Source organism: Callorhinus ursinus, unplaced genomic scaffold, assembly GCF_003265705.2.
Source record: "Callorhinus ursinus isolate GAN/ISIS: 27379988/994484 unplaced genomic scaffold, GSC_fseal_2.0 scaffold4, whole genome shotgun sequence".
In the NCBI taxonomy this organism is placed as follows: domain Eukaryota; kingdom Metazoa; phylum Chordata; class Mammalia; order Carnivora; family Otariidae; genus Callorhinus; species Callorhinus ursinus.
This window is the reverse complement of record NW_027397066.1, coordinates 83,008,881-83,032,214: the sequence shown is the minus strand read 5'-3', so window position 1 is coordinate 83,032,214 and position 23,334 is coordinate 83,008,881. Positions and strand designations below refer to the sequence as shown.

The 23,334-nt window shown below is 36.5% G+C and overlaps 1 protein-coding gene across 8 annotated transcripts in view; it reads left to right on the top strand.

The window, feature by feature from the left end:
• PPP3CA (protein phosphatase 3 catalytic subunit alpha) overlaps positions 1–23,334 on the top strand; it is a 502,337-nt gene that overhangs the window by 264,837 nt on the left and 214,166 nt on the right. For 3 of the 8 annotated variants that reach the window (XM_073892034.1, XM_073892033.1, XM_073892031.1), the window contains exon 1: positions 10,153–10,351. The exons of the other annotated variants lie outside the window; for them this stretch is intronic. In XM_073892034.1, coding sequence (XP_073748135.1) covers positions 10,168–10,351 — 184 coding nt within the window. In that variant the 5' untranslated portion in view covers positions 10,153–10,167. Of the gene's footprint in view, positions 1–10,152; positions 10,352–23,334 lie in introns of those variants that run through there. 8 annotated transcript variants of the gene reach the window in all.

The following is a 23,334-nucleotide window of genomic DNA, read 5'->3' as shown; positions in this document are numbered from 1 at the left end:
TTTTTCTTTCTTTCTTTCTCTTTCTTTCTCTTTCTTTCTTTCTTTCTTTCTTTCTTTCTTTCTTTCTTTCTTTCTTTCTTTCTTTCTTTCTTTCTTTTTCTTTCTTCCTTCCTTCCTTCCTTCCTTCCTTCCTTCCTTCCTTCCCTCCTTTCTTCCTTTCTTCTTTCTTTTCTTTCTTTTCTTTCATAGAAGGGACTTGAGACGTTTTGTACAAAGGGTGAAAAATAGTCAATCCCCAGGGAGTATCTGAAAATATAAGAGAACTCTTCTACATAATTGATGAAACAGTGGACTAGACTGGATAAAGAAGTACTTTCAAGAAAATTAGTGGAAGATGCCCTTGGCAAAGAGGAGCGATGCTTAGAACTCAGAGAAAGGAGTGAAGGGAGAGGGAATGCGGGGGCAGAGGGTGTTTGAGTTGCTGAGGACTGCGTCTGTGGAATCTCAGGTTGGGGGGGCACTCAGTCGTCTTGGCAAAGCTTTTAAAAGCAGAATACAGCATTGCTAAAAACTAACAGCAAAAATGAGAAGTGTTGACTAATTTGGTAGTAGTAGACATAATAAGTGAATTTGGTGCTTCTCTAATTTTTATAGCAGTTTTGTCTGGGGCTGAACAAATAATATTTATGAACTTTGGGCAGCTAATATTTAGTGCCAGTCCCATGAGCCAACTGAGTTAAAAGAATCAAATGCCAAGATCAGGTTCATGAACATGACATAGAAATCAAATCATGATAATAATGTCTTTGGCTTTTTTCTGTGAAGCTGCTAAGGAAGATACTTTGGATACGTGTAAGTCTCGGACATTTGTTTCACAGGTATCTTACATGTGTGGCAAATGTGTTAGTCCTAGCGTGTCTCAGCACATTCATGTAAATGATATGCTGTTGGGATATTATGGGATTTGAGTCTTCCTTAAGTTTCTCTAGTTATGGAGGTGAGGTAAGCTGAAAGTTTATTATCTTTGGTTCAGAAATAGTTAAATGACCTCAGTGTTACTTTGTGTTGTTGACTCTGACTTGCAGCTCTTCATAGTGATTCTGATGTATCCAAGTAGCCCTGGGTATTATTCCTTTGCTTAAAGTCTTTTGATGGTTTCCCTTTATTAGAGGACAAAGTCCAAGCTCCCTCTATTACCGAATCTCTGTTTCTTCTCTACCAGACCTGCTGTTGTTTCAGAGTCTTGGCACATGGTCTTCCGTATGCCTGGAACACACCACTCCCCTCCGTTCTTTGCCAGATTAGGTGTCACCTCCTTTAGAAATCATTCTTCCTTACACTTTCCTCTTCCAGCCTCAGTACAGTGTGGGCTTCAAGTATTTCTATTGCTAAACCTTATGTTTGTGGCTCTTAAGGCAGATGTCATAGAACAGTTTCTGTTCTGTAATCATTTGATTACTTGTCTTTCCCACTAGAGTGTAATCCCAAGTATGCAACACAATTCTTAGCAGTTCCTCTGCCCTGAATAAATATTGGTTGAAAAAACCACCTTTATTCACATTTAAGGATAATTCAGACATATTATGTATTACGTTGACTTAAGAAAACCTTTTAATTTAATGGAAGAATTTTATTCAACTTTTAAATGAACCATTAACTTATCCTATATCTAATGTATATTCTGTTCAGTACATGAATTATCTAATAATATATATTTTTTTCTAACAGTTAGGCAACTGAGTTCCATTTTATAGAGTCCTCCCCCTCAGGATGAGGGTATGGAAATCTATACATACATATTATTTCATTTCTAGGTAACCGATGAAGCCCCAAGGGAGAGGCAGACTGGTGAAAAGATGTTTATCTCACTACAACATAGCCCTATCGGCTGTTTGAAAAAGACAGCCAGGGTGGTAATCTGGTACAGGGGTGTCTCATGCTCTCACGGTATTTTGCTTGTTTGTAGACAAGAATTAGTTGGTCAGATACTATAAATGGAGAGGACATCAGTAATCAACAGTTACTGAGCAGTTATTATCTGTCCTCTCAGAGTATCTGTTCTTGTATCTTTCTTCTGTGAGTGTGTTTGTGTGTCATGCAAGTAACCCTTAATTTAAAATGCTTTCACCAGTTGAACTCAGATTCAGTTGGGAGATTGCGGTGTGGACTCCACTCTTATTTGTCATCACATCGTCTCTGAGTCTGTCAGTGTGAAGCCATTGTCTTCAGGTTGGTCCCAACCTTGACTTCTCTTTGAAATTTTATTAGTAATTCTTAGTTGTAGGTTTTATATTTGTTTTTAAGCTTTGGCTTGTGTCGACTGAGTTAACACCATGATTTTAAATGAGAGACATTAGATACTCCCTCAGTTATAATAACAAAACAAATTTTTATAGTTTATTAGCAGCCATCACATAGCCAGGACTATATCTGAATTTAATAACCTCATTGAAAAAGTATATTTACTTTAAATTCTATTTACTTGTTTGTTTAGGAAAAGAATAAGAGTATGGGGTGAATGAGAGAAAATGTAGAGTTTTGGTGAAAAGTAGGGTTGATGGGAGGAGGGAAGAAGCTTTAAAAACAGTGTGGAATGATCAGTTGTTTTTCTAGCTAAGGCACTCGATAAAAAAGTAGGCTTGTTGAAGTGTAACGTTATTCTACTTTCTGTTTGTATAGGTAAAGGTAATTCATCCATCAGCAGAGATAACATATAAATTCCACGTTTCCTCTAGTATGATGTCACAAATAGTTTGTAAAAATACAATTTTTTTCCAGGTAGACCATGCAAACAGCATTACTGTAGAGACATTTGTCTACATTCCTTTCCTTGATTTATTCACCTGTATTACATAATTAAGTCCTCCTCTATCTTATGCGCAAATGACCAGTGCGGTTTGTCAGATAGTTCAGTTTTACTCATTTGGAATCATGTTAAATGTGTTACGTTGGGTTTGCGGCAGTGTTTGTGTATCTGTTGTTACTCTTGCATGATTTTTATTTGGCTTATGATTTTACTTTGGAATTTAGTCACTCCTTATCTTTAATTCAGCTTCTCCCCCCACAAATGTTGACAAAAACAGAGAGAGAGAGCATGAGTGAGCAAAAACTCATTGTTTATATTTATTCATGTTTCCAAGTGATTCATGTTCACTTATCCATTGCCTGAATCACCATTCATAAAAAAAAAAAAAAAAAAAAAAGGTTCACTCTTTCACTCTTTTTGCCTATGTTCTGTATATATCCTAGAACACTCTTAGGAGTTCAGGCCAAACTAGTTAGGAAAACTCAAGATGGAATATCTTGACTATCTTGAAGAAAGCAGACCCTAATGCATTGGCACATGGCTTGACAAACTGTGGACTGTAAGAAACAAATTTCAGTGGAATGTTTATGGAAATCAGTGGTAATGTGAATTTTTTTGGTCCTCTTCGGAATTGCCTTTCTTCTTATCATCTAGATCAGAGATGAAGGCTGCCTCCCAGCTCGGATAGAATTATTTGGCCTCCAAAGAGATTTGTACAGTTTACATTGGTTTCAGTAGGCAGGATTCAGAAGTTTTCACAGAAAATCTGATTTTTTCCAGCTGCTTTCTTTAATAAGGGCTGTGTTGGTATGTGTTGCCAGAACCTCACCTCAGCATCTCCATCTCCTCTTACCTCCATAGACACATTCAGTTACGTTGCTTTCCTGGTCCCCATAGATATTTGAGTTTGTGACCCTTTCTCCGGTGGTTAAATGAGATATTTGTTTAATGATTTTTTTTTGAATTTGACAAATCACTGTGAGAAATTAAGGGTCATTGGCCTGCTGGCCTGTGCAACTGGGCGTTTAGAATCTAGATTAACTCTGAGACTGAGAGACCAAGGTTAGCACGATAAACTGAATTTTATGTGCATTTGTACAATGTGCATTTTTCCATATGTTAAATAGTAGCTGCTTGCTGGTTTCCAGAAAACAGTCCATGAAGAAGGTTCGAGAGGAAATTTTTTGCTCTCCTTCGTAGCCCTCAAAAGTCATTTCAGTTTTTGTTTTAAAGATTTAAAAAAGCCAATTCCTGTTGAAATGTAAAACTGCAAAAATTCAAATGTAATTGTTAACTACAGTAACTTCTCATTTACTTATCGAGTGCTGGGTCATTAAGAAAAAACCAAGATAAACAGAAACAATACCTCCCTTGCAGGAATTTATGTGGACAAAAAATATAGAAATATATTTATGCTTTATTTGATTAAATGTGAATGAAATACTTTAAGTGAAGGTACAGTATATTTTTTCTTCCTATTTCCAAGTCTATATTTAAGGGCAAATTTGCTAATTAGTATGAGAATCAGTACATTAAGATAATTTTGTGGAAAGATAGCTTTGGATGGAGACTCTTCCTGGCAATTGTGATATACCAAGTAAAGGATTCTTGTCACCATCATCTGTATCAACTTGAATGACCTCACTTAGTAATTTGGTAAAGTGTGAAGAGTGATCAAAAGGAGACAGTTTGCATAGCAGATCTAGATTTCTATTCTACTTTAATAAAACTCTTGAATGGTACCTTAATGGACACAATATACAGTAAAGTTAGTGTGGATTAGATGATAATGTGGTTAAACAGATTTTTCCCTGGTTGAATGAAGGAACTGATCATTTCATTAATGGATCATTGTCAGTCTGGAGAGGTGCTTCTAGTGGTGAGCAGGGGTCTCTGACCTTTATGTGTACATGGTGTGGGAGGTTTGACATTTTGCCATTAATTATGGCAACAACAACAACAACAACAAAACCCAAAACCTCGGAATGGCATTAAAGTAGAAATGTAACATTGACAGTGGAATGTAAGAACCTAGAATTTTAGAAAGCTCTCTTCCTTGAAGGTAAGAAACAGCTAATCTGTCTTCTTATTTTTTATATTCTTGATGACTATCATATTGCCCTCCATGAATGAGGTATTCAAAAACATGATGTGTTTGTTGATTAATCACCCAATGAGATATACCATGTGTTTTGGAGTAACACGGACAGGATTGGCCCTGATGTTGGGGCCCCACTCTTAGAAATTCTGATGCAATTGATCTGGGATGGGGTCTAGGCATTGGCATTTTGTAGAAGCTCTTCAGATACTTTGAATGTTCAACTGGGGTTAAGGACTAACAGTTGAGTCATTTATAAGTCTATAAAGTTTTCTGAGATGGACAGAAGTTTGCATATGCTCACGTACTCTGCAATAACTCTTGCTTAGTGATATATATTGGTCCTAGGACTTGGCTTGTTAAGATTGAGAGCCAAATAAATGAAAATATCCCTATGAATATGGGATATAAACTTCAACTTAAATGTGTTGTCTCAAGGACATACACACAACACACCTGGGTGTGTGTGTGCATGGGGCATAAGTGGGTTAGCTTCACGTGTGCTGTGAATTAGGGTGGTTCTCAGCCTTGTTCCTCTTCAGTTGCTTGCTCTCCGGCATCCCCTCTTCCCTTCTGGCTCCTTTGAGCCCCCACTGCCTAACAGAGCATACCAGGGCCACAGGGTCAACCATGGGCATAGAGTTTAGTGCAGATTTTCTTCTCAGCAAAGTTAGCTGGCCCACTAACTATGGGAGTAAGGTGGTCAGGTGGATAGTTATAGCTAATACCAGCCTGATTTGCATTTTTCTAATTATTATTCTAAGGCAATATATATAGCTGAAAGTTACGGAGCATGCTATAGCCCTGGGTAATTAAAACCATGAGAGTCAGGAGACCTGCCTCATAGCCTCAGATGTTTAGGGGCCCCCTAACTTGTGACTTTTAGAAACTTATTTACCTGCCCTTGTGTCAGTTTCCTTTCTCTAAAATGAGAAGCTCAAATTAAGCAATCACTAAGGCTCCTTCTAGCTCTTAACATATAAAATTCTACTTTTATTATTAATTTAAGAAAACATAAGCATCCACTTGTAGCTAAATACTATTTTCCCAACCTAAAAAAAAATCCAGCTTAATATAGCACTGGTGAGTGGTGAGTGATATTGATAATGCATGTGTGGGGGCAGGGAGCATATGAGAAGCCTCTGTATCTTCCCAATTTTGCTGTGAACCTAAAACTGCTCTAAAAAAAAAAATCTTACAAAAAAACCCCAACAACCAAAAATGAAATAAAAATTAATGTCTTCAACAATTTATATAATTTCATAGCTACCCTTAATTTTGGGTTATTTTATTTAGAATATGTCTTAGTGTTATAAATTAACACTACACTGGTCTAGAATTTTTTTTTTTTTTAGATTTTATTTGTTTATTTGACAGAGAGACACACAGCGAGAGAGGGAACACAAGTAGGGGGAGTGGGAGAGGGAGAAGCAGACCCACTGCTGAGCAGGGAGCCCGATGCGGGGCTTGATCCCAGGACACTGGGATCATGACCTGAGCCAAAGGCAGATGCTTAAATACTGAGCCACCCACGCGCTCCCGGTCTAGAATATTTTTATAATCTGAATGAGGATGAAGGCCATGGGGATATGTGTGTACTCCTATTATTTATTTCACTTAAAGTGCTTCTATAAAATGTAAATAACATTGCCTTTTATTGCCTATTTGCGGAGTGGTTATTAATAAAGGGAGGGGGTTGGTGAGTTCCTCCTATTCTATTAGAGAAAAGCAGTTTAATCTAAAAACTGTTATGTTAAAAAGTCAGTCTTTATATTAGACCTCAGCCCATGGTCAATATTTAACTCACTGAATGATTCTTAGAAAAATCTTTGAAAATCATTTTTCTTTGTTTTATTATATAGCAAGGTTAATAATATCCCTGAATAGTTCATACTGTAATCCTATAGAGAAACAGAAATGGAGTAGATTATTTTAAGTAATTCTGCGGAGAATAAGCATTAATGCTTGATTCTTCTTTTGATGGCTTTTTTGGGGGGTTAACCACACACATATAGTTAAAATATTTTTAAAGTGAGATCTTTAGAAGAATGTGTGAGAAAAGTCATGACGATTCTACAGTTAATTTGCAGAGCCCATGATTAATTAGGTATTTCTAAACTAATATGTAAATCTCTGACCAGTGTTTTGCAATGGGATCTTCCATTTGATACCTTTGAAGAAAATAAAATTCTGATTTTTTAAGTGAAAAAATTGTACTACATCAGTAATTTATAAAGGATAGTGCATGCTTTTTTCAGACTGATGTACTAAAAGCAATTACTAGGGGATGTTTGCAAACGCTTTGAAAGAACTTCAGGTGTTTGAGATAGGCCTTTAAAGAGTTTGGAACGGTTATAAAAATCATGGAGTGATCATATTACATTAAGATAGAATATATTATAAAAATACTAAAGAGTAAAGAAAGGCATACTATGGTTTCACATGTGAGGATTTGGTTCTGGAGTGCTCAAGGTTAAATATGTACATTGTTGTCTCCTTTTATGGAATTTTCCATAATATCCTTTCACTGTGACTGAAAACAGACTATAGGGCTTTTCTCATTCCTGAATGAGTTACCCTGTATGCTGTAAGAGGACCTTGACTTTGACACTTTTACCTGTTTTGATCTTGGTTAGGTAACTTGGGTTGCCAGACCTCAGCTTCCTTATCTCTAAATTGGAGATATTAATAGTACCTACCTTACATAGTTTCATGAAAATTAAGTAAAACAATACATATAAAGTGTTTAGCTAGAGACTGCGCTGTAGTAAATACTCAGTACTAAGTGAGTGAGAATATTGTTATCTTGCCTGTGAGCTAAAAATCATTGGTTCTTTTGTTCTACTCGCTGGTGTTCTCTCTGTGAAAGTGATGTCTCTAACCTTTTTCTTTCTTATTCTTTCTTGTAAGAGCTCATGTATCCCTGGGACACTGAAAATAATTAAGTGGTTTACTTCAATGGATCTTCCCTTCTAGCTTATTCTAGATGGGAATAATCAGAAAGTAGGTGACAGTGTTAATTAGAAACAGAAATTAACATCTTTTTTTTTTAAGATTTTATTTATTTATTTGACAGAGAGAGAGAGCACAAGCAGGGGGAGCTGCAGGCAGAGGGAGAAGCAGGCTTCCCGCCGAGCAGGGAGCCCAATGCGGGACTCAATCCCAGGACCCTGGGATCATGACCTGAGCTGAAGGCAGTTGCTTAACCAACTGAGCCACCCAGGCACCCCAGAAATTAACATCTTTTATAAGGATAATTTACCTGATGATAATAATTGAGAAGTGATTGTAAGATCGTCAGAGAGGAGTTTATAGGATGAAGCACTTTAGATGAACAGGGGTGGTTGTTTCAGAGGAAGAGGCAGATAGTTTGGACTTCTATTTTAAGAGAGAGATACAAAGTTACAGTGTGTTGCTGGCATTCATTTTTTAGTTAGTAATTTGGCTCATCAGGATCATACCTAAAGGTTGAAACAGAACTTGCCTCTACTGATGAAAGACCACTTGAAAGTTCTAATACAAAAGCTTATTTAAATGACATACCTATCATTCTAGAAAGATCTTGGGTAGTCCTACATGGACCAGACTAGTACTAGGAAAGTAAAAGATTTCCTGTGAGGTCAGATATGCTACTTGGAGGAATGAGTTTATTAGGTCATTTAAATTTTGTGTTAAACTTTGAATTCTTTCTCTCTTTCACTTTTTTTTTTTTGATTATGAAATGCTTTGTAAGACCAGAGAGGAAGCCAACGTGTTAAGAAAGTTCTAAGTTATTACATCTCTAATCCTGCACACACACACCACAATTTCTATGTCATCTCAGAGTTATCGAAGGGAATATTTAAATGAGACAGTATGAAATCCCATGATGCCAAGATCTTTATTATAATAGAAATGTTGCACCTTTCTTGTTGGTATGATTTGCTGCATCTTCAGAAGCCTGTGCCGCTGAAGATGAGTCATTAAGAGAAACTGGCGTCCATGAAACTACATTTTTACAATCATGCTTTCTAAACTGGTCATCTAGCTAAAACTGGATGAGGCTGTAAACAGCAGTTTCTGCCTTAGAAGGAGAGTAATTAGGATTAAAATTGGTCAGGAAGTTTCTTATGTTCTGTGCCCTGACAGCTTTTAGCATTTTATTAGCATATACTTTAGACAGGGGTTGTGTGGATCCCATAGAAAATCCTAGGGCCATCAGGCTGTTGGAGCATAGCATTCACAGAATGCAGCGGTCTCAGAGAAGGGGCCAGCTGACAGAAGATTCCCATTCTTATTTCAGTTTGGCAGTATAAATCTACTGCTCTGAGAAGTCAGCATCTTTTAGGATGGTGTGATAGTTTTTACACAAGCAATATAAAACACCTTTCAGAATTTATGAGTTGTTATGAGCATAATGATTTTCAGTGTAGCACTGTAATAAATCTGGTGTTATAATGATGTGTTTAGGGGCGCCTGGGTGGCTCAGTTGTTAAGCATCTCCCTTTGGCTCAGGTCATGATCCCAGGGTCCTGGGATCAAGCCCCACATTGGGCTCCCTGCTCAGCGGGAAGCCTGCTTCTCCCTCTCACATTCCGCCTGCTTGTGTCCCTTCTCTTGCTCTCTCTCTCTGTCAAATAAATAAATAAAATATTAAAAAAAATAATGATGTGTTTAATAATTCTAACCAGGTAACTTTTTTTTTCATGACAGATACACTCAAATGAGTACATTTGTTGAGCTAGTACTGAGATACATCATTTCTAGCTCCCATGAAAGAAAATTCTTAGCTGCTATAACAAAGCCTACAGCTCTAAGGTCATGGTCTGCACTGCAGGGACTGGTCTATGGGAGTGGAGGAGGGATTGAAGTTGCTGGGATTTATTGATATCCCTGATGATCCTGGTCAGAATGGCCTCCAGACTCGTGGATGTTTGCTGGATGAATGATTGCCTACTTGTCAACTGGGAGAGAAAGAAGGAAGGCATGAAATGGAAAAGAAAATGTTCAGCAGTGAGATTCATAACAGCTGGGGTCATGACCCACGTTCTGATGAGTTTCCAAAGTAGAATTGATCTCAAGGACACATGAAAAGAAACAGTTGGCGTGTGGGGTGGTGAAGAACGATGATAGAGAAGGACGAAAGAACTTGTGTTGTTTTCCTCAGAGTAAAGAGAAGTGTTCCGAGTAATAAAAATATTTAAATATAAACTGAAGAAAACCTCTGGTTCCCGTTTTTGGTAGATGGGGAAACCCAGAACAGAGATTAAAAGGTATAATCTTATCTTGAGATGTAATCGACTGAAGTTTCAAAAACAGAAGCCAGGTCTTCTGACTCCAGCATATGCTGGATACTTCCTTCAGCACTGTGAAAACCTTGGTGGAAATTCTAAATTGGAGTGGTTTGTTGGATTTCCAGAATCAACAGTGTGCTTGTCTGGGTTCTTCTCAGAGACTTAATTTCTCAGAGATTGAATTTCTTTCAAGAAAAGAAACTGAAGACTTCCTTGCCAAGCCTGAGAGAAGAGGCAAGTTTTCTCCTTTCTGAGTTTTGTCAAAGGAAGACTCACTAGGACTCTGGGGAAGGGACGAGCAGGAGACCTGGAAAGGAGCGGTGGCGGAGAAATGTTTTAGCCCTACAGTAAGCAAATAAGAAGGAGAGAAATTTCAAAGGAAGTGCAGTTTCCCAGAGGGAGATATTTAGGGCTTTGTGACAAAATCAGACATTTCCCACCCAAGCCGAGGAACTTAGATTGTATCTGCTGTTTCCACCTCAGAAGTTAGTGTCTGAAACACTGACAGATTTGAGGGATCATGGAGATTACTTCCTTATCCAAGAGGAAGACTTATATGCGGACAAGGCAGCAGTGCTCCCCGATGTTACTTTCTCTTTGTTTTGCTTGCTTGTGGTTCGTTGGTTCATCAGAAATTTTGAACAAATTGCCTGTGGAGGTATAGCCCACAGTTCCTTCACTTCAGTGATAATCCATTTGGGTAGTTCCTTAAGTATCCTCTTCAGTGTCCAGTTTCTTAAGTGAAATTTTATGAAATTTTCCTCACTACTATTTTCTACAGCGCTTTTTTTTTTTTCATCAGTAAATTTATGGGAATTTCCTAGTTGTCCTTCAGAGTTAATGTTCTTGATTAAAGTTGGGATTTTGTTTTTCTAGTTGATTTTGTATTCTTTTGAATGCTTCACTACTACTTTGATCATACCTTCTTTTTGAATAATTCCTTGCTCATTTATATATTAATTTGTTCTTACTGTAAAGATTTATTGGATACCATTTGCTTGCAGCCAATTTTGTATGCTTTCCTGTCTCCAGATAAGCAGGACATAAAATTTTAATACATTTGTTTTGAACACTGTTTCATTTCTTTACTTAGTTTGAAGGGGAGTTAGTTCTGGTCATTTTGGGGAAACAATGATAATACATTTTGAATTTTCTAAATAGAAGATAGAGAAAAAAAGTTGAAGATGTTCCTGGATACATTCTAAATACAAGTAGTGCATATTCAGTAATGTTTTTAGACCAAATGTAAACAAATATATAAAAGGTATGTTTATGGGTAAACGAATCCTTCTACACAGCCGTTAATATTGTCTGTCAGGAATTATGTAATGTTCTGTATGTTTCATGGATGAAGGGGTACATTATCCAAATCATAAAAATAAATAGCACTTTGTAGAGCATGATGCACCCCAGACACTGTTCTAAGTATTATATATATATATATTGATCCATTTAATTATTAGAACAGCCTTGTGGGATAAATGCTGTTTATACACTAAAGGGATAGTCCCTGATTTGCACACTATAGGTGAGGAAAACACAGCCCACAAAACAATAAATATTTGTGGTTTTTACAACAAACTGATAACAAATTCTAAATGTCAAATAAAATGACTGATGATTTACTCATTGGATTCAGTCACTGAACCTGGAAGACTGACAAAATGTCTTCTATGCAGAGATGGAGACCCCTAACTCTCTAACTTAGGATGAAAGTAACTAACTAGCTCATTTCTTTAAAGATTTTCCTTTTGGAACATTAATACACCTTATCTCTATTAAGCAAACTTCCCTTATGCATTTATAAAGGAATAAGAAAAGACAACAGAACAAAAAAAATCAGGAGTAAATAATAACATGGAAGCACCTTCAGGGCTCATTTTAAAGATGTGGTAACAGTCTCAGAAGGATAAAGGGACCTGTGGAAGGGCACACAGCAGGGCAGGGATGGGTTCCATCATGAGAAGTATTTAGATCCGTACCCTACTCCTTCTCCCATGTGAGTGACCTTGGCAAAATTAATCTTTCACAGCTTCTGTTTATTCATGTGTAAAAAGCATAGCAATGATAAACCTTACAGCATTAATGAGAGTACTAAAATTAATATACTTGAAAGTATCTAGCTCAAGCTTTAGATCACAGTGGGCGCACAGTAAATGCCAGTTTTCCTTTGTCCTCACTGTCTTTCTCGCTCTGTGTGACTAACTCTGCTACCCTAGGACGCAACTCTAAGATTACCATGCTACTCATGGAACCAGACAATCCCACTGGCAAACATTCCCAATACACACAGCTGTTTTATAACAGGTCTGTTGACTCCTTCCATCATTAAAATTCTGGAATCATCATATCTCAGTTTAACTTCATCAGACTTGTTAACAGTCATTTAAATGGAAATTTCTGTTGTGGATATGGTTTATCTGATATCAGTGAATACTAACACTAGTAGTGAACAGGCAGCCTTGCTAACCAAATATTTGCCTTTGGAGTCAGCCAGCGATCATGATTGCTCTCCTTTTACAGCTCATGTAGCTACACTTCTAGCAGGTGGACATTTGAAATTTCTAGCGATGTTTATGGGCTATCATATAATTAGTAACCTGTTGTAAATCATCCAGCCACTGGTGATTTGCCAGAATGAACAATAGCTGAGATCGCGCTTTGCTGACTTTAATATTGTAACCTGAAAGATAACATCCTTTTTCCTGGTTGGTATCAAACTCTTCTGACAGTAGATGATTTTTAAAAACTTAACTCTATCAATTCTCACTGTGATTTGATAGCAAAGTAATACAGTAGCTATGCTGGGCTAAAATCTCTATTAAGAAGCCATACCTGTATTTGTTACATTTTGTAATACATGTTTTCAATACAACTATTACTATAGTAAGAGTAGTGAGTAGAAGATAAGTACCAGATCCAATGGCAGAAAAGAATATAAATTGTTAGACCTATTGGTAATTTACAATTATTTTAACCTTTCAGTGACGATAGTGTAGACAAAAAGAAGAAAGTGATTCAAAGGATTCATTATCCTATCCTTAAAACAAAAGAGGTGGAAGAAAAAGTTAAACAATAAAGTAGATTTGAGGATTATTTTATGATTTTCTTATGAAAAAGTAACATTAACACAGTACCAGCAGTCATTACAGTAACAAAACAAAGAACAAGTTAAACATACTCCTAATATGTCTGTACACTTTAGAACAAATGATTTGTTTATTTTTATTAATATGTTTTATTTTATTTTTTATTCCCTTTTATAAAGTATTTATTTATTTATTTTAGTTTCAGGAGTAGAATTTAGTGATTCATCACTTACATATGACATCCAGTGGTCATCACAACAAAGAAATCACGTGGTATGATACAGGAGTGTGAGATGTAAAAAAAAGTGAGGGAATAAATAATCTTCAATTTAAATTTTTGAAATTTTGCTTTTACTTCAAAGGATTAACATTGAAATAATAGACTTTAATATTTGCAGAATCTAGTCACTTTTAGTTGTTAGTAAGATGTTAGAATTTTTTATCAATTTAAAAATAAAATTAATCATTGTAAATATGATAAATGTGATAAAATAGTTGAGAAGAAGGCCCGTGTCTTAACCTGTTTTGTATCTCCACCGTGGCCTTTATCATGCAGGGATTTGTACTTTGTTAAGTGAGAAATGAACTATTTATGTTACACTGAAAAACGTAATGAATAAAAAATGAAAAATATAATTTTCACTTAAAAGCAGCTGATAAACATGGACACATTATATCTTTGTCTTTAAAAAATGACAGTGGAGAACCTCTGCTTTCTGGTAAACTAGGAATCAAAACTACTAAACTAAGTTAGGGAGGACGGGGGAAGGGACAGTAGAGGTATCAAGTTGGAAATTAGATTTAGGGGTGCCTGGGTGGCTCAGTCGTTAAGCGTCTGCCTTCGGCTCAGGTCATGGTCCCGGGGTCCTGGGATCAAGTCCCACATCGGGCTCCCTGCTCGGCGGGAAGCCTGCTTCTCCCTCTCCCACTCCCCCTGCTTGTGTTCCTGCTCTCGCTGTGTCTCTCTCTGTCAAATAAATAAAATCTTTAAAAAAAAAAAAAAGGAAATTAGATTTAAATTCTGATTCTCTTTCCCCGAAGTGCCAACTCTTTAGATTGTTGACATCTCCCCCCTCCCTTTTTTTTTTTTCTTTAACATTTTATTTATTTTTTGACAGAGAGAGACACAGCGAGAGAGGGAACACAAGCAGGGGGAGTGGGAGAGGGAGAGGCAGGCTCCCCGCTGAGTGGAGAGCCCGATGTGGGGCTCGATCCCAGGACCCCGGGATCATGACCTGAGCCGAAGGCAGACGCTTAACGACTGAGCCACCCAGGTGCCCCTCCCCCTCCCTTTTTTTGTAGAGCAAGATATTCTGCCTCAACAATTTACAGGAGTTAATAAATACAAGTACCTGGGGGTAATTGGTTATTAAGTATTGCAATGTGATGTGAGTTAGTTCTTATTTTCCAGAAGTGACAGGCACTACATTGAGGAAATGAATATTTTGATCAGAGATGAAAAGTGGGAAGTCTTAGGAGTTTGTTGTAAGATATCTTAGAGGATAGCTGTCTGAAGATGGATTTGCAATGGGTTAATGCAAGGTGATTGGGGCATAGGTCGAAACAGAATTGGAAGTCCCAAGGGAGAGGCTTTTCTGTTTCAGTGATTTCAAATTTGTAAAATTTGAAGATTTCTGCTTCCTCAAGTAAAAAAAAAAAGAAAAGAAATATTTTTCTGCCCAACTTAACGTCTTGATCCTAGCACTCATTTCCCCCCGCCCCCCCATCATGCCTTTCATGATCACGGTATTGTGGAATGGAAGGATTTGCTCATTCCTATACTACTCATTTCCTGTTAATTACTTAAAAGGCTCTGTATTTTGCATGATGGAAAATACAGAAATTAATTAGATGCAGGGTTTATCTTCAAGAATGGTGTAGTTTAGAGAAAGAAACGAATGAAGGTCATTGATTGTTGGTTGAATGACTGAGAACACTTATAGACAGTCATAGCTGTAGACTATAGGAGGCAACACTGGCAAAGGACCAGACTCAATATTTAATAGTTAGCCTAACTGAGGGAGTAGTCAATTAATACCTACTGATTTATCTTATTAAATTTCCTAAGTGAGATTGATCTTCAGCATCTATTTAGACAACATTATCTCTGACCATTTTTGTATGAATGATGTCAATGGACACTGTTCTAGTTTTCTAATGGTACGCGGGCATACTTTTCCTTTTAAATACAAATTATATTATCTAATCCTTACTTGTAGAGATGTTGTCAAGAACTATCAGCATTAACTATTATAATAATTAACATTTGGAGTTTGAAGAAAATTATAGAGCAGTCACCAAATCAATGACCCTTGCTTTCTAAAAATTTAAAATGAGGATAGGTTTTTAAAATGGGACTAAAACTATTTTTTCCTGGTTAGAAAATGTTTATGGTTTATTTGCTGATCACCAGTGTGGACCCAGTATACAAAATGAAATGATGAACTTATGAATTATAGCTGATAGTTATTGCTTTCATTACTCATTAAGTGCTTAATATGTGCTAGATTCTCTAGTCAAATGCAGAGATAATGGAGGCTCTGCCCTTGACCTCACAGTTGTAGTACTAAATTGTAACTAGAAGAACAAATGCTACCCAGAGTTGAAGGAGACTGAATCAAACAGAACAGGTCAGTTTGGATACCTGTCTTAAAAGATAGGATGATTTTTTTACCTTATCTGACGTGGGTATGATAGAACTCGAAAACACCTTGTTACTGTAGAAATGAAGTCAATGAAACAAAACTCAGCAAAGTATTTATGCTTTGTTGTTTTTCTTGTCATGTATCCTCTTGAGGTGTATGCAATCTATTTTCTGTATCCTTTTTTTTTTAAGTATGGGTTTTTAAAGATCCATTACTCTTTCTTTTTCTAGAGCAGAAAATGTCTGTGGGGGGGCTTTAGAAATGAATGTTTTTATTTAGGTTTTATTTAATAAAATTAAATTAAAACAGATTTTCTATATTACAGATAAGTTGTTGCCCTTGGAAGTACTTGGCATATATACTGCAAATGTTGGGAGAGCTCAAGGAAGGAGACTACCTTTGTCTTCAACAATATTATTGTCTATCTTTACTCCTTATATAACACTCTGAACTTGACTAGCAATACAAAGAGCAGATGATGGAATGGGGCCAAGTTGACATTCACCATCTGTTTCTCACATATATAATATTGTGTGCTAAAAAATAATATAGCAGGGATCTTCTGTTTAGTGGTTGTTGGTGAGAGAAGCTGTACCATTTGGGATGATCATATTTCTACACAAATAACTTCATTAAATAAACATAGGCAAAAAAAACTTTCCATGATCAATCTCAGTGTGTGGTTTCATCTATTATTTGCATGTATGAGTCTTTGTTCTTGTTTTTGATCAAAACTTGATATAGGACCAGGAATCTTAGAAAAGTATATTTGATGGTTGAGTTTGACCAGATGACAGATTAAAAATTGTCTTTGCTTTAAACTAGTAACAAGTATGTTTTTTTCCAGGCTTAATTTAAGCTGGGATGGAAGGAAAGTTGGGTTTTGGTCAAGCAACACTTCATTCTTATACATAATATGTAATAGAACAGTTGAATTTTCTGAACAAGTCAGAATTGATCTGGAACAAACCCATACCATCCTACTATAGGAGAAGTGGGGATGAGTCAGGAGAGCTTAGATTCACTCTTGGACCCTACTAGCTTAATCAGAGTTGGTTTCCCAGTCCCGCAGAGGGTGCCCCTCTCATGTTTTTCAGAGTCCTTTTCTCTTTGTGTGGGAGCCACAGGCCTTACCAAGAGGCAAACTCCTGGAGCCAGCTGCAGGTCTCAGCCTGGGTCCTGTGTGGTTTTACCTCCCCAGATCCTGAATGTGCTCCCAGCAGTAGCACGAGACCTATGGGACAGCAACTGTCAATCAGGAGAGAGAATTGTCAAGAGAGGAGGGGAAGAAAAAGGCATAAGGGGTTGAGCCTCTGAGCCAGACTACACATTTATAAAGAATGAGTTAATGATAAAAGTAATTTGCTGTGCACTTTCAGGTACTATAAAACTGAATTATCCGTGGACCCATACAGAGCCAGTAAATGGTCTTCAGAAGGTTGGGAACTCCAGAATTCCATGGAGCTTTTTTTTGGTATAAGTTAAAAACCATTGCCATGGAGTTACAAATGGGAGCAGAGGGATTTCCACCAAACCCTTTCTTTCATGGGTTCCACACTGGTCTGTCTTAGTTTTCACTGTTGACTTATTACCAGCTCAGGAAAAAAAAAAAAAAAATCATACATAAATCAAGAAATAAAAGGTGAGAAGTAATTGTATTTTAATTCATTGGATATTTATATCAACATCCCTGTAGTAATTCTCTACTGTGTTTACAGCCCTACCAAAGTCTGCATTTAGTCATACAGCAGACAAACCAAGAAATAATTCATGTTTACTTTAACTCTTTTGACATTGTGGGAGAAAAATAAGAAAAGTTTACAATGTCCGTATACCGGTAATACGGAGGCTGGTGTGGTAATTTCAGCTAAGGCCAAGGACTTTAGAACGGACGTCGGGGGTTTGGGCCTGGATTCTGCTGCATGTTACTGGTTGCCACTGGGCATGGAAGCAGTTTCTTCAAAATTGGACATGGAGGCAGTTTCCTTATTTGAAAATTAGGGGTAATAATGTTTAATGTTCAGAACTGATTTTATCTTAAAACCACAGTTTCAGGAATGAGAAATGAGGACTATGGATATCCACCTTTTTAGCTGGTGTGACTTTCTGAAACGAGCGCCTTTCTTGCAGGAAAATCTGGTTCTGTTTCTAAAGGGACACCTGTTTAATCCTTTGATCAAGGAGGTGGAGTACTGGCTTATGTCTATCCTGTAACTCTCGTTACCTTCAGAGACACTACCATTGGTATTTATATTCGTGCTTGTTTATAGGCAGAGAATGAGATCCTATTTTGCTTTTTGCTTTTGGGAATGGTAAACGTTTCTTCCAGTTGGCTAAAATCGATGTACATTTCATCCTTGAACCTCTGGGGAAAGGAAAGACAGGGTGTTGGAATGTACTTTCCTTGAAGTGGCTGTTGTTATTGTACACCTTTAGTTCATCTGGGACTCGCACATCACTTTTAATCTCTACAACATTTTTGTTTTCTATTATTCAGGAAGAGCATTAGAGAATACCCATGGTTATCAATTTCAGGGCATTTAACAAATGGTCTGATTCTAGAGAACAATGTCAGGGCGCTGTATTCTGAAGGAATAGTCATTGTGGGATCCAATTTAATTTTTGTCCTCTGTAACTTAATGTGGATATTTCCATTTACTTTTAACCACTAGGGATAAGGTGTCAGTCACGTTTTCACACAGAAAAATCTCTGAAATTGAGTTTTGTGATTAGCAAAACATAAGTAAAAATGTCTAAGGCCCTTTATACGTACCATTTATAATAAGAGAGATTTGTCTTTGGGAGAACATAGAGAGAACTAAAAAATATATATGTGTATGTGTATATATGTATGTGTGTATATAGGTATATATATTATTATGGATGTTCTTTTTCTCTGATAAATGAAACAGTAAAGAACTTTCTCCAGCTCTCCCCCATCATTTTCTTCTCACTCTGTCACATTTATCTCTATAGAGACATAACTTTATAATGCTTGGAAAACTAAGAAAATCCTTGGGCTAGTGTTCTTTCTCATAAATTGATATTCATGCATAATAAAGAATTTAAAGGTATGTAATATGAAATTTTTCTTTGGGTTAAGTGGAAATACAGTTTCTTTTATAAAATTGAGAGCATTCTTCTCTTATAGGCTGTAGTTTAGACATACCTGATTTGAAAGAAGGAACAATTTTTTTTCCCTTTTTTAATCATTGTACTGGACTAATTTTTTCAGGAAAAAGACTGCTTGGTAATCACAGTCAAGACATTTTGCTTGACTTAAAATTTTTAATTTCCCCTAAGGATAAAGGTTAGCAGGCCCTTGTATTTACGAAGAGAATTATACTCACTCATTAACCCTGTTAAAATTTTTGCAGTTGGAAAAAATATTAACCTCACTTAGGGAGAAAAAGACAGAGGCTAATGAATAGAATGGAAAAGCTTTGTTAAAGTCCCTTCAGATTAGCTAATTATGCTAATTTAATATGTAGATGGCAAAAGGTACAGTTTTGAATTCATGAGATTCACATAATTGGGATAAGATTTAAAACTATATAGGAAAAATATGTATTTTGAATTTTAAGCAACTCCAAAACTAAGCAGAATATTACCTTTGTGAGTTATAGATGAGAAGGCAAGAGAAACTTGGATTATATGTAGCTATTTCTTAAATAAGAATAGAACTTCACGTATGTTTACCATCCTTGTATGTACCATGATAATACTCTACTCAATTTCATCATCATGGAAACACGTGAAATGCTTATTACGTCTTTTTTAAAGATGCAGAAACTAAGGACTTCAAAGGTATAGTGGGGGTGCTTGGGTGGCTAGGTTGGTTAAGCGGCCAGCTCTTGATTTCTGCTCAGGTCATGATCTTGGGGTCCTGGGATCTACTAGCCCAGTGTGGGGCTCCTTGCTCAGCGGGGAGTCTGCTTGAAGATTTCTCTCTCTTCTCTCCCTTTGCCCCTTGCCCCACTTGCGTGCTTTCTCTCTCTCCCTCTAAAATAAATAAATAAATCTTTAATTGAAAGATATAGTAACATGTACAGCGTAACACAGTAAGGGGTAGAGCTTGGATCAGTATCCAGGTCTGACTAAATTCTAGGTCTTCTTGCTACACCACGATGTGTGACCTTGACCAAGGGGCTTACTTATTTGGGGAACTGTTTCTTCATCTATAAAGAGAAGATTTAGATTAATTTATATCAGAAATCTCACTGCCTCTCAAATTCTGATAAGTCAGTTCTTTTTTTCCTTGTTTTTAAAACTGGGACCATAAAGTACTACAGAAGTTACATATTAAATAATACTTTCATTAAACTATTACCTTGATACTTATATAGCATTTCACAGTGCCAGTCTGTATTCATCCCAAATTGAATGTTAAAGGGTTCTTCACTTGCACTTTAGCATTGAGAAAATTAGAGAAACAGTAATATGCTATATAACTTATAAAGAAACTAACAAGAAAATTTATTTCTCTTTTGTATTATGTTGTAAATGTATTGAGGGGATCCTCTTCAAAATGTGATAAGATATTTATATATTATTTTGCTTTATGGTAATTTAGCTCTGTCATGTGTAAGCTGTGCTTGTTAATACATTGTACAGTTAAACAGGAAGGTCACCTTTGTCCAACATTAAAAATAAAGCAAATAAGGGGTGCCTGAGTGGCTTAGTTGTTAAGTGTCTGCCTTCGGTTCAGGTCATGGTCCCAGGGTCCTGGGATCGAGCCCCACATCGGGCTCCCTGCTCCGCGGGAAGCCTGCTTCTCCCTCTCCCACTCCGCCTGCTTGTGTTCCCTCTCTCGCTGTGTCTCTCTCTGTCAGATAAATAAAATCTTAAAAAAAAAAAGCAAATAAATGTAAAAATTCTAAAGATCTATCTTTATAAAATGAAATTAAAACTGAATGTCTGCTGCAAGGTCTCTGTCATGTCTTTAAAACTCAATTAGTTGTGATAACTGAAATGAATATATCAAGAAATTAGAATGTTAACATATTGCCCTCTCACAAAATAATAATAATAACTCCTAAACTTCTGTGCTTTCTCTTTTCTTTTCAATGTTTAATTTTGGTATTTCAGTGGGACTGAGTGTAGTAAAAAAAGACACTCATCTTTCCTCTTATAGTGGATGAAAAATTTGTAGCAGTCTTCAAGAGAATTTGTCATGCTTTTTAATGAATGGGTCAATATAAAGATAAATGATAACAAATGCATTATTTTAAAAACATTTTATTTTATATGACAAAATAAAAATATAAAGCTAAATTTATTTGTCTTGTTTTTGTTAGCAGTGTATTAAAGTATGCCAGAGGTAGATAAAATATCTGTAAACTAGAAAATTGAAATCGTCTAACTTTGTAGCAATGTCTGCATTCTTTTAAAATATATTAAACCCTAAAAAGCAATAACTAATTTTTTTTCCTGTTAAGCATTGCTTAACACTTAAGAATCTCTGACAGATGTCTTCAGGTTTTTTAGTTCAGGTCAGAATCATGAAGATAGTTACTAATGAGGGGCAGACAGATGAAAGTAAATAAATTGCACTAATTAGAGGTTAGACAGTTTTGTCAGTATATAGCATTGGACCTCGAGATCAGCATCATTAGTACCTTTGAAGGGGGGGGAAGGGCAGATAGTACTTTGAAATGCTAATAGGTAATGAAACAAGTATCTTTGTTACATCAACATCATTGATTCAGTTAATCTCCCATGTCCACCATCAGTATAGGTGGTGATGACAAAACCCCTCCCCCAGAGCAGTTTCCTGTCCTCTGGGCAGTGCCCAGACAAGTGGCATACAGATAGTAGCACTCGATATGTATCGATTAGCTTATTGCTACTGTTTTGTGTCTCTGTTACTTCAGTGTTGTTGTTTTGCTCTTTCAACCCTGCAACAACTGTAACTAATTTCTTATATTAAATTTCTTTTGTTGACATACTTACTATGATTTCTAGTTTCTCGACTGTAACCAAAACAAAATAAGTCACAAACTGGGTGAAAAATATTAAATATGTATGGGGAAACCTATTAAGCCGACTTGCTTAAATTTTTGAATTCTTTGCTCATGGTAACTACAGAAATGATGCTCATGCTGTGCTTAATACAAAAGTCATAGAAAGGGTTGGTGAGGAAGGCTCTCCAGTGACGGCAGGCAGGAGGCAGACATATATGAAGACCATACATCTTTACTAGCACGTAAGAAGGACATTACCACATCTCCTTACAATCAGCCTTTACAAAAGTATTTAATATCCAGTTTTTCACAAATTGACTTTATGATAGGGAGTCCTCTATTCTAGCTAGTGAATTTGTATGTGATTTGCATTTGAATGCAAACTGGTTTTTGCTCTAAAGGAATCACATATATTGTCCTCATTATATACACTTTGTTTTTCTGGTAAGTTTGGTGAATTTTTCTCATTCCATTATTTTGTGTGGCTTAGGAGAAGTTCCCCTTTTCACTTTTGCCTCATTAGCACCACTGTTTAACTAAATGTGTTTATAAATCACAAGTGACAGAGCCCTTTATACATACAGCAGAACTCAAGATGACCATATATATGTTTGTGTGCATACACACACACAATTACTGTCTAGACTGATTTAACTTGCAGTTGTTTTATACTTAGGGTAATGTATAGGGTCTTTTTTATTTAAGTAAAGAAAGATTAAAATAAATCTTTTAACTCTAAATAATCTAAATAATTTGTAATTTATTACTAATTACTTAAGATTTGTTTATCTTTTGATTAGAAAATGGGTATCTTGCTCGTTTTCAAAAATTCTCCTCTTGGTCTTGGATGTGCTTTTCACTCTCCGATGCAAAGTGACCTAAAGATTTGTTTTTGCATCATTTTGAATTGTCATGCTTTTTAGACTTACTGGTTGAAGAGGATCAGAATAAAAAGGAGCATCTCCCTAGCCTCTTCCTTCCTTAAAAACATACCAGTATTCTGGTATGTGGATTGCAGTTGGTATCTCACTCTAGTTAGGGCATTTCTTTGTGCCAGATAATCAAAAATATGGCTAACATCAAACTCATTCAGTCCCTACCGTGCATACTTGCCGGAAGTGAAGAAAACACTGACACATAAAACATAGGTCCTTCCTTTAAGGAGATTATGCTCTGAGGTAGACAGAGGGGAGGAGTTCATGGATGAGATATGACTTGCACCAGGCTTTGAAGTTAGTACTAAGCAGGATTTAACTGTTCAGAAAAGAGGAGGCAGAGCTAGGCAGAGACAACATGAGCAAGTGAGTTGGGAAAGAGATAAGTATAATGTACTTAAAGAGACCAGGCTGTCTACATCAGAAGCAAAGGAAAGCGATGGAAACTTGTTGACTGTGGGCTTACCAGTATGGAGGAAGGAACTGAAAGGCAAAGAATTGAAAGTATTTGGAATTGATACCTGGGACTAGCATTGCCCAGATTGCTCCATTCATGCTTGTTCTGGGGGAAGGAGGGTCCATTGA